At 62.5% G+C, this 10827-nt stretch overlaps 2 protein-coding genes across 2 annotated transcripts; one reads left to right on the top strand and one right to left on the bottom strand.

Annotated features, from left to right (window-relative positions):
- Positions 1-2264: 2264 nt before the first annotated feature.
- On the top strand, positions 2265-3341 carry LOC141463388 (C-X-C chemokine receptor type 2-like). The gene has a single exon (XM_074145749.1). It carries the CDS (start codon positions 2265-2267, stop codon positions 3339-3341), a length of 1077 nt encoding a protein of 358 aa, XP_074001850.1.
- Positions 3342-5520: 2179 nt separating this feature from the next.
- Positions 5521-10401, bottom strand: RUFY4 (RUN and FYVE domain containing 4). The gene is made up of 10 exons (XM_074145765.1): positions 10356-10401; positions 9868-9974; positions 9438-9563; positions 9063-9169; positions 8764-8907; positions 7071-8124; positions 6887-6993; positions 6045-6191; positions 5693-5824; positions 5521-5623 (listed from the first exon to the last, which is right to left on the bottom strand). The coding sequence occupies exons 1-10, from the start codon at positions 10399-10401 to the stop codon at positions 5521-5523; spliced, it is 2073 nt and encodes a 690-aa protein (XP_074001866.1).
- Between the last annotated feature and the right edge of the window lie 426 nt (positions 10402-10827).

The raw sequence follows: 10827 nt of genomic DNA, 5'->3' as shown, positions 1-10827 counted from the left end.
CCCGCTGCTGGGGGGCCCGAGACACCCTGGGGCAGGGGAGTGGCAGGGGGCTGCGGGCTCCCCCCAGCGTCCTGGGGAAGAGGGGAAGGAGTCCTGGGGTGGCTGGGGAAGGGTCCCTTCTGGCTGCCACTTCCCCTTCACGCTGGGAGAAGGTTTTGCAACCCCGCTTCCTCCCCGGGCGGCATAAAGCGGGCGGCGGAGGGAAGGGGTGCCGGGAGGCGTCAGGGGAACGGGTGCAGGTGAGGGACCCTCCGGCCAGCCTGGAAGGACCCCCGGGCCTGGCACTGCCCCGCTCCGCCCCAGAGCCCTTCAGGGGTGACGCCTAGATTCGCCCCCATCCCTGGGTGCGTCCTGGTGAGAACCGGCTTGGGACAGGGAGAAGACCCCCGATTTGGGCGTACGGCAAGGGCAGCGAGCGGTGAGTCTTTGGGGTGACAGGGGCTTTCCTCAGGTTTAGCCAGCCCCCCAGCACATGGCTGGGCCCCCTCACACGTTGGGCAGACTGGGCTGGGGGCCAGGGTGGGCTGCTCTGGCTGCCCAAGGGGCTGCTGGGTTGGGGGGGAATGGGAGGCAGTAGGTGGGGGCACCCGGGGCTGTGCTTGGGGCTAATCTGGGGTGCAAACCCCCTGTGGTCCTGGGGAACATCAGCCATGGGTGCCCCGGTGGGGGAAGTGCCCAATCCCATTTCCTCACACAGCTATCACCAGGAGGGTGCTTCCCCATGGTGTGTCCCTCCTTCCTCCCCGTGGGGACCCCCAGGGTCACCCCAGTGTCCCCCCAGTCCTTCCAGTGTCAGGAGGGGAAATGGGGTGCTGCTTGTTACCCCATGTGAGCCGGCTGCAGGGTACCCGCGGGTGGGGGATGCCCGGTCCCAGAGGAACCACTGAGATTTTGGAGTGGGGAGGCAGAAAGAAGCAGCCAAAAATAGATGGAGGGGAAGCGCTGGTGTCCGGCTCTGCCCCGTGTGTGCGGTGGCCCCGCTCGGGGGAACCTTTCCCCATCGTTGTCAGTGGTGTCCCCAGCTGCGGTCCTCTGGGATGCTGGGGCATCACCATCCCAGCATCACCATTCTGGGATCACTGCAGGAGCGGGCCTGGCAGAGCCAGGGAGGGATTTTTCTGGGACAGGGGTACCAGCCCAGCTGCAATGGTGAGGATTCCCTGCCGGACAGGAGGGGAAAGTTGGTCCCAGGGAAGGTCTGGGTTCAAATGGAGCCAGTTTGGTCCCTCTCCAGCACTGCAGGGACTCAGTGCCCACAACCAGCACTGGCATCACCAATCCCTGGAAGAGTTCGGGGGCTCAGAAACAGGGCAGAGGGGTGAAACTGGAGTGAAACCAGAGTCTGGATCCATACTGGGAGAAGGCTGAAACCTGAAACTGTCTTGGGGACGCAGGGACAGAGCAGGGAAGTGGTGTCTTATGTATGAGAAGACAGGAAGAGTGACTGTCACCTGCAATTTCCCCATCGCAGCCAAGCACGGGGCACACGGGGATGCCCGGCAGAGCCCGGCTGACCAACAGGAAAACCAGAGACGTGAAATATTTCCAAAGCTGCCTGCAAAGGGTGACACGTCTTTCCGTCTGAGGGATGAAACTGCTCACACAAGGACAGAACTGGGGCGGGGGGTAAGAAGGGCATGAAACCACCTTCAGACCTTCTCAAGTCCCTGCCTGTTCCGGAGCACTGTGACCACAGCCTCGCCGCTGGCTGGGGTGGCAGGAGGGGCAGCACCAGCAGCGATGCTCGATGGAATGGGGAGGCCAGAGGGATCCAGAGATACTCAAAGCACTCTGGAGGTGCCCGAGGGGCCCTGAGATACCCAAGAGCTCAGAGGCTTTTGAAGGACCCACACAAACCAGGGTGGGCCAGGGATGCTGGAGGGGCCAGGTGTCTCCTGGAGGGAGGTGATAGTGCATTAATGGGGGAGCCCCCACAATCTGAGATGAGGTGGCTGGCCCGTGGGGGAACCCCTTCCTCCATGGGGAACAGGGAAGGGACAGGGCTGGGATGAAGTGGAGCAGGTTGAGGTGCTGGGGGTGTTGTACAAGGGGACGTATGAGGGACAGTATCCACCTGAAGCACTGTCCATTGCCTGGCACAATGTGGACTTGGGGCACAGTGGAGTGATGGAGAGGGGATGCCCACTGGCTGAGAAGGGATCTGGGGGGCAATGGAGATGCCAGGGGACCGAGAGATGCTGTCGCCCCTGGCCCACACCACCTTCCCACCCCACACTCATGCTGCTTTGTGCTCCACAGGCAAAATGGAGTCCTTCTCCTTCAGTGGGGATTTCTCCAACCTCTTTTCCCTCTACAACTACACCTATGACTACAGCACGGCCATGCCTGACACTGCTATATCCTCTGCCCCGTGCCGGCCCGATGGCTCTGTCCTCAACAAGTACCTGGTGGTGGTGATCTACTGCCTTGTCTTCATTCTCAGTGTGGTGGGGAACGGGCTGGTGGTGCTGGTGGTGACCTCCAGCCACACCAACCGCTCCGTCACTGATGTCTACCTGCTCAACCTGGCTGTGGCAGACCTGCTCTTTGCCCTCAGCCTGCCGCTCTGGGCCGCCTACCGAGCCCACGAGTGGGTCTTCGGCACCGTGATGTGCAAAGCTATCTCCGTGCTGCAGGAGGCCAACTTCTACAGTGGCATCCTGCTGCTGGCCTGCATCAGTGTGGACCGCTACCTGGCCATTGTCTATGCCACCCGGGCCGCCACCGAGAAGAGACACTGGGTAAAGTTTGTCTGCTTGGGCATCTGGGTTTTCTCCGTGCTGCTCTCCCTGCCCGTGTTGCTCTTCCGTGAGGCTTTCGTCTCACCCAGCAATGGCACTGTGTGCTATGAGCACATCGGCAATGAGGACACAGCCAAGTGGCGGGTGGTGCTGCGGATCCTGCCACAGACCTTTGGCTTCGCACTGCCCCTCCTGGTGATGCTGTTCTGTTACGGTGTCACCATCCACACTCTTCTGCAGACCAAGAACTCACAGAAGCAGCGGGCCATGAAGGTCATCTTCGCCGTGGTGCTGGTCTTCCTCATCTGCTGGCTGCCCTACAACATCACATTGGTGAGCGACAGCCTTATGAGGGTGCGGGCCATTGCTGAGACCTGCGAGAGGAGGAACCGCATCGACACGGCCCTCTCCGTCACGCAGGTCCTGGGCTTTGCCCACAGCTGCATCAACCCCATCATCTACGCCTTCATCGGGCAGAAGTTTCGCAACAGCTTCCTCAAGATCCTGGCGCAGCGTGGGCTCATCAGCAAGGATGCTGTGGCCCGCTATGGCCGCACCTCCTATGCCTCCACCTCTGGCAACACCTCCACCACCCTCTGAGCCCTGCTGGGACCCAGCCCTCTCAGCTCCCAGCAGGTCCTGGCACCCCACACACCCCAGCATCCTCGCCCAGCCCCCTGGCATGTGGGCAGCGATGCCATAGGGATGGACAGGGCCACCACTGGGTGCTGGACCCTGGCTGGAAGGAGGCTTGGGTGGTGAGGGGGTAGGACCCCATTGCCAGGGGAGCGATACCAAGTGCTGCCCACCCTCCTCGTTCTGTGGGGTAGAGCCTGTGACTTTGGGGACCTCGCAACCCCTCTGTGGGGATGGTGTTGGTGGCTGATGGCCAAGCGGCAATAAAGAAATTGGTGGGTTGGTCACTGTCATGGTTTAACCCCAGAGGGCAACTAGGACCATGCAGCCATTCGCTCACTCACTCTTCCCCCCAGTAGGGTAGGGAGAAGAGGGAGAAAAAGGGAAAAAAACCCAAACTCATGGGTTGAGATAAAGACAGTTTAATAGAACAGTAGCAGAAGAGAAAATAATAATAATAATAATGGTAAAAGAATATACAGAATAAGTGATGCAATGCAATTGCTCACTCCCTGATGATCAATTGCCCAGTCCATCCCGAGCAGCAATTGCGGATTCCTCCCCCCAGGCCAATCCTCATTTATATACTAAGCATGATGTCTATGGATGGAATATTCCTTTGGCCAGCTTGTCCTGTCTATGCTCCCTCTCAGCTTCTATGAGAAGTTGAAAAAGTCCTCGACTTAATATAAACATTACTTAGCAATGACTAAAACAGTATGTGTTATCAACATTATTCTCATACTAAAACCAAAACACAGCAGCTACTAGGAAGAAAATTAACTTTATCCCTGCTGAAACCAGGACAGTCACCCAGGTCTGGCTCCTGTTTGCGATGGGGAGGGAGAGGGCGGAATGGGGCCAGGGCACATCTCTGGGGACGGTGGGTCCTGGGCTCCCCACCTCAGTGCCAAAGCAGTGTGCCCCCTGAGCCCAGCCAGGTGTGGGTAACCCCGCTTCCAGGCCAGGGAAGGGCTGTTACCTAAGAGGCTGTTGCAGAGAATTTGGCATCCTGTGCATCCCCAGAGGGGACCCAAAGGGCTTGGTCTCCACAGCTGCCCAGCCAGGTCCTGGCACTTCCCCAGTGTGGGGGTCTTCATGCAGCATCTGTCCCACCTGGGGACAAAGCCATCCCCTTCCCGACCCCAATCTGAGCCCCAGTGGAGCAAATCACTGCAAGATCCTTGGGCAGCCCCTTGCTGCAACCAAGCCAGCCCTGTGACCCTTCCCTGAAGGGTGCTGTCACCCGGGGCACCCCTTGCCCCCCCTCCCCGGCACTGTGGTGCTAGAACATCATTGTGCAAAGGGCTGGGAACCTGTCCCTTGCTCAACCAGGATGTTTCCACCCTGGCTTGGGCAACTGGGGCTGGCACCAGAGTGGGGCAGAGGGGCTGAAGAGGGGGCTGTGACCCTGCTGGGGTCCCTTCTGCCACCCTGTGTGCTAGGGACTGGGATGCCTGTCCCACCATGCCTAAGCAACTCTCCATGGGGGTCCTGTACTGCTCCTCCATTCCCCCTGCTCCAGGTTCCTGGGGGTCCATAACCATGGGGGCATCAGTGGGTGCCAGCTCTGAACTGGCTCATGGGTGGGTATGAGGGTCCCCTGGCACCCATGTGGGGAGTCCTGGGGACCTGAGGCTGGGCAGGGTCAGCAGGGGGGGCTGGGCAGGGACAGCCCATCACCTTTGCATCTGGGAAACCTCTTGCCCAAGCGGTTCCTCCCAGCCTGGCAGGAAGCCAGGGCTGTTGGCCAAGAGCCGTCTCCCCTGCCTGCTGCTGCCTCCCTGCTGTGGGACAGGGCAGACGGCAGCTCAGCCTGGCCGCAGCTGGGACACTGCTTATGGGGATGGTTCCCCTGAAAAGGGCTCAGACACCCCTATACTGGCATCCCCCCACCTCGCACCCAGCCTGGAAGTCTATCCAGCAACAACCAACAGACGACACGGGAGCCACAGGGGTAGCAGAAGCAGGTTGTTTTCTTCTCCGTGGACCAGCCACAAGAAAGACACGTCTCAAACCCGAAATGTAGGGCAGCAGGACCTGCCTGCAGGCTCCGGACGCCTGGGTCCCTGGTAAGTCCGAGAGGAGGCAGCCAGGGCAGGGGGTGTCCCAGGCATGGTGCGAGGGCTGCGGTCCCAGGAGTTCACGTAGCCGGTGGGTGCCTTTGCTGGTAGCAGAGCAGGCAGCAGCGCCCCTGCTTGCCTACATCCACGGAGCATGTGTGGCACACCTTGCCCTGGCACAGCCTGCCAAGAGAGAGGGTAGTGAGAGCTGTGCCATCCCAGTGTTCCCCCCCAGTGCCCCCCATAGCCCACCTGCAGTTGTACCGCCGGGAGAGGAGGCGGAAATCCTTGTGGCAGCGGGTGCAGAGCCCCACGTCGCGAGGTGCTGGGCTGGGCATCGGGGTGTCGATGCCCTCTGTCTTCTGCCATAGGGCATCCTTCTCCCTGTGGGAGGGGACAGGTCAGCCATGTCAGGAGCGTGGCCAGCAGCAGGGGTCCAGGAGCATGCCCTGGCACCCCAGACCCAAGGTGGGCACCCAAGTCTCACCACCCCAAGGTGGTGAGCGCGAATCGCCTGGGCTCTGGTGCCCTCCTCTGGGCAAAGGGGTTTGGGTCCCCCTGCCCGCGCATGGCCCCACACCAGTGGGGTCCCCAAGGCTCTCACCGCAGCAGCTCCAGCAGCCGCCCCTTCATGTCACGGATGAGCTCCTGCTGCCTCGCCTGCTCGGCACCACGCGTGGCCTCCCGCTCCAGGGCCTCCCGCTGTGCCCGCTGCAGCGCCGATGCCCAGCGCTCCCCATCCTGCCGGGCCCTGGTGCGGGGCAGCGGGGAGATGGTCCCTTTGTCCCTCAGCTGCCCATCTCTCCATCCATCCATCCATCCATGCATGCCTCCTTCTCTCCCTGCCTCTGTCCGCTGCCCATCCATCCCCAAGCTGTCTCCCCATCCTCACAGCCACCCTGCCATCTGCCAGGCCAGCCACCCATCCATTTCCCAGCTGTTCATCCGTCCTTCTCTCTGTCCTTCTGCCCACCCATCCATCCACTTACTCACCCCAAATTCATCCCTCTGTTCCTCCATTCACTTGTCTCAAAGTCATCCCTCCATCCCTCTGTGTGTCCACCCATCAATTTATTTATCCCAAATTCATCCTTCCCTCCCTCCCTCCCTCCCTCCCTCCCTCTTTCTCTTCCTCCCTTCCTCTCTTCCTCTCTCCCTCCCTCTATTCATCCCAAATTCACCCCTCCACCCACCCCTCCATCCCTCCATCCATCTACTCGCTCCAAATTCATTCTTTCACCCCTCCACCCATGCACCACTCCACCTACCTATCAATCCCCAAATTGACACCTCCCTCCAGCCCTCCCTCCCCAAATCCTTCCCTCCTTTCCCCTGCCCATCCCCAGAAGCTGCTCCCCTGGATCCAAGTAGGGCACCATGCGAGTCCCAAGGGAAACCCTGCATTGGTGGGATGGGGATGGTGGGAGTGGAGAGTCCCTGCCCAACCTGCTGAGCTGCTCCTGCAGCCGTGCCACCTCCTGCTGCTGGGCCTGGAGCTGCTGTCGGCTCTGCTGGGCTTCCTCCTGCGCTGCAGTGGCCAGGGTGGCCAGGTGCTGCGGGAGAGCAGGAGCTCAGCCCTGGTGCCCCGAACCCTCACCCCACTGTGGGGTCCCCTCAGGCTTGCCCATACCATGGCCATGCTGGTGGCCGTGTTGGGCTCCCCCTCCACCTGGGGGTCCAGTGGGGTCTCCAGGGGGCCGCGGGCGAGCTCCAGTGCCCGCCGCAGCACCTCCTCCACAGCTGCCACCTCGTCAGAGGCACCAGTGTCCTCCAGTGTGTCCGTCTGTCCTGCTGCTGCCGCCAGTGCCGCCTGGCAGTCCTGCAGGCGCGAGGCCAGTGCTGCCACCTCCGCCAGCGCCCCGGCCAGCTGGGCACCCCGCTCCTCTGCTGCCTCCCTCCATCCCCGCGCCTCCTCCTGTGCCTGCGCCAGTGCCCCCGGACCCCCTGCTGCCACCGCCGCCGCCAGCGCCTGCCCCAGGAAGGTGTTGGTCTCCCGCAGTGCCTCGGCCTCCTGTGCTCGCAGCTGGGCCTGCTGGGCACTGGCCTCCTCCCGACGCCGGTGCCGCTGCTGCTCCCGTGCCAGCCGGGATGCCAGCGCCCGCGACACCGCCTCCTGCTGCCCCAGCTCTGCCTGCAGCCGGGACACCAGTGCCCGCAGGGACACCTCCGTTCTGCCCGACTGTCCAGGCACCGGTGGTGAGGAGCCCAGCATGCACCCTGTGCTGGGTAGTGGGGACATGCCAGGCTCCTCGTCACCATTGGGCTGGGGTGCTTTGCCAGCGCCACGTGCGTCCTTCAGGTCCTCCACATCCACGTCCTCCAGCTCCTTCTCATCTTCCTCCAACTCCTCTTCATCCTCCTCTTCCATGTCCTTCTCCGCCTCCACATCCTCCTCCACGTCTACCTCCACCTCCTTGTCCTCATCCTCCTCCTCCTCCATCTCCTCTTCATCCTCCTCTTCCACAGCCTTCTTCACCTCCGCGTTCTCCTCCTCCACCTTTACACCCCCTGCCTGTGGGGCAGCCAAGGTGGGTGGGCATGAGTGGGCTGGCACCCCATGGGGTGCTGTGGTGGGACAGGTGATTACATCAGGCCATTCATGCGCCTTGGTGCCAGCATCATCTGTCTGCAGGGCTGTCCTTGCTGGGCTGCTCACGGACATCGGGCTGGGCCGTACCAGCGTCCTAGACAGGACACCAGGCTCAGGTCCACCAGGTCACCCCAGGGTGAGCCAGGCAATGCCACCCTCCCTGCAGGGCTTGCTGGGTATGGTCAGCCTTTAGGGAAGGAGAGAGAAGCAGGGCTGGTGACACTGGGTGGCACCTGATGACAGGGGACCAGGGAGGCTAGTGCCATCAGCCCAAACGCCTGCAGAGCTGGTGGCACCCAGCGACCCTCATGGTGGTGCTAGGGGGGAACTGGGGGCTGTGTGTGTGCTTGTGGCAGTACGTGCCCATGAATGTGCGAGCAGCAGAGCAGGCGTGAGTGTGCCAGAGCGGCTGCACCCATGAGTGCCCCCCTGAAAGTATGCCCAGGGTCAAGGATGTGCACGCACACTCTGTGTCCCCATATCTCAGACATCACAGTGTCACAGTGCTGCAGCAGACCTGTGACTGGACACGTACTTGGCAGAGGATGGCAGCGTGTGTGTGTGCATGAACATGTGGCATGTTTGTGGGCACGGGGCGGGGGGGCGTGGTGGCAGGGGGATGCCTGTGTGCTGCTCTGTGATGCTAAGCCCCAGGTGCCCCTGATGCCCCTGGTGCCACTGGCACCCCTGATGCCCCCAATGGCCCCGGTGCCCCGTGCATCCCCAGGCTCACTCGGAGAACATGGGCCAGGCGATGTCCAGGTCAGCCCTGTGCAGGGCCAGGTGGAAGGTGACGCCGTCCAGCTCATAGAGGCTGCCCAGGATCTCTGCCCGGCGCTGGGGGCTCAGGAAGGGGCTGCGGGCGTAGTACCACTCGCTGCAACCACAAAATAAGCTCATGCACCCCTCCGTGCCCCAGGTCGGGCACAAGCATCTGCAGCATCCTTGCTGACAGGTGCTACAGGGGGCTGCCTGCCCTGGCTGTGCCTCCCACCACGATGGGCAACACCTCCCTGTGTCCCCTGCTCTCACCGGAGGCTCTCGGGATCGAGGAGGCAGAGCTGCAGGGACTCTGCCAGCTGCCGGTGCACCAGGCAGTACCGCAGGAAGGCTCGGCCCCTGCCCACGGGGGTCTTCAGCTGGGGGGAGAGGGGGTTATCCAGCCTTGCCACACCAGCCTGCCCCCCGCACACCTCCCCCTCAGCCTGTGCAGGAGGGAAGGGGGTCCCCAGGGCCGGGACAGGAGGGCAGTGGGGACCCCAGTGGGAAGAGAGGTCCAGTGGGTGAATCCTTAGTGCCCAGGTGAGTGTGTGCCTGTGCACAAGTGTGTGTGAACACGCAAACAAGCACAAGCGCACACATGTGTGTGTGCACGAGACCCTGGGTGCCCCGCCAGCCTGGGCCCACCTTGTCCAGGGAGGTGACGAAGCGAACGCCCTCGTGCTCCTGCCGGCGCTGTGCCAGGCCCTGGCACAAGAAGTCCCAATAGTCCTTGCGCTGCCCGAAGAAGGTCCTCTTCTCCTTGAGGTCGAACTGGCAGAGACATGGGCTCAGGCTTACTCGTTTGGGGGTGTCCTCTGCCCCTCCCAGCCTGTCCCCTGTGTGGCTGGTATCCAGCCAGCTCCCCCAGCAGGGTGGGTCCTGGCATCCCCTCTTCACTGGCTCCATGCCTCCGTTTCCCTTTTGCAGCATGCATGGCTGGGGATGCTCAGGGCCAGACAATTCTGGGTGGGGTCATCCCACCCCACAAAACAGCCAGTGTGGGGTCCCCTCTGCTCTCAGATGCACCCCAGGGGAAACTGAGGCAGGGAACGGTTGGGGTGGAAGAGCAGGGTACCTGGAGGAGGAACTCCAGCTGGGCACACAGGCCGTGCAGCTCTCGGCTCCCGTCTGTCACGGGCAGGTTCTGCTCTCGGTAGCTGCGGTTCAGCTCAGCCACGGTCTCTGTGGGATGGCAGGGCTGAGCTGGCACGGCCCTGCCTGGGCAGCGGGCACCTTGCCTCATCCCACCCCCTCCTTCCCGCTGCCTCCCAGCTCCTGGCCCCGGGGATTTCTGCAAGAGGGTGAAAGAGGAACCTGCCCTGGGATGAATCAGGGGAGCAGAGGGAGTGAGGGGCACAGGTACCCACCAGACACTGCTGGTCCCCTGGGGCTGGCAGCAAGGATGGCAGCAGGCAGCAGTGGCAGGGTTGGCACTGGGATGCTCTGGTGCACCCCCTGGGCAGTGACATCCCCCTGCTGCCCATGGGCTGGGTGTGAGGAGGGCACCTGGCATAGCCAGGGTGAGATGTGCCACGCTGGCAGGGGACAGGCTGGCACACTTACTCTGCAGGTCCTTGATGACGCGGTTGAGCTCCCCGTCCCCCGCCATGGCTGTCCCCCAGGGTCTGCAAAGGCAGGGGCAGTGATGAGAGGTGCCAGGCTGGCACTCACCCGGCACCCCCAAACTCTCTGCCCCAAGGAGAGGGTCTGTCGTCCCCCCCCAGGACCTGCCTGCTGTTAAGGTAAGAGGGGGTGGGCTTAGGCACCCCCTTTCCCTGCCCATGTCCCTACATGGGGTAGGGGGTATGGGGTGGGCAAAGGTGCTCCATCCTGTACCCCCTTAGCTGTCTATGTGCCCTATCCCAGAGTGCCCCCAGGCTCTGCCCCCAGGCCAGGCTCAGACTCTGCCCCCATTCCTTGGGAGGTTCCTGGGGCTGAGCACCCCCACCCTAGTGTGTCCCTGTCCTTGTCCCTGTCCCCGTCCCCCAGGATTCAGGATGTGGGTTTGGCGCAGGGGAAGCGCTGCCTTTGCTTC

The sequence above is a fragment of the Numenius arquata genome, chromosome 3, assembly GCF_964106895.1.
Source record: "Numenius arquata chromosome 3, bNumArq3.hap1.1, whole genome shotgun sequence".
Classification (NCBI taxonomy): Eukaryota; Metazoa; Chordata; class Aves; order Charadriiformes; family Scolopacidae; genus Numenius; species Numenius arquata.
Note: the sequence above shows the minus strand (reverse complement) of the source record. Positions and strands in the feature narration are given on the sequence as shown.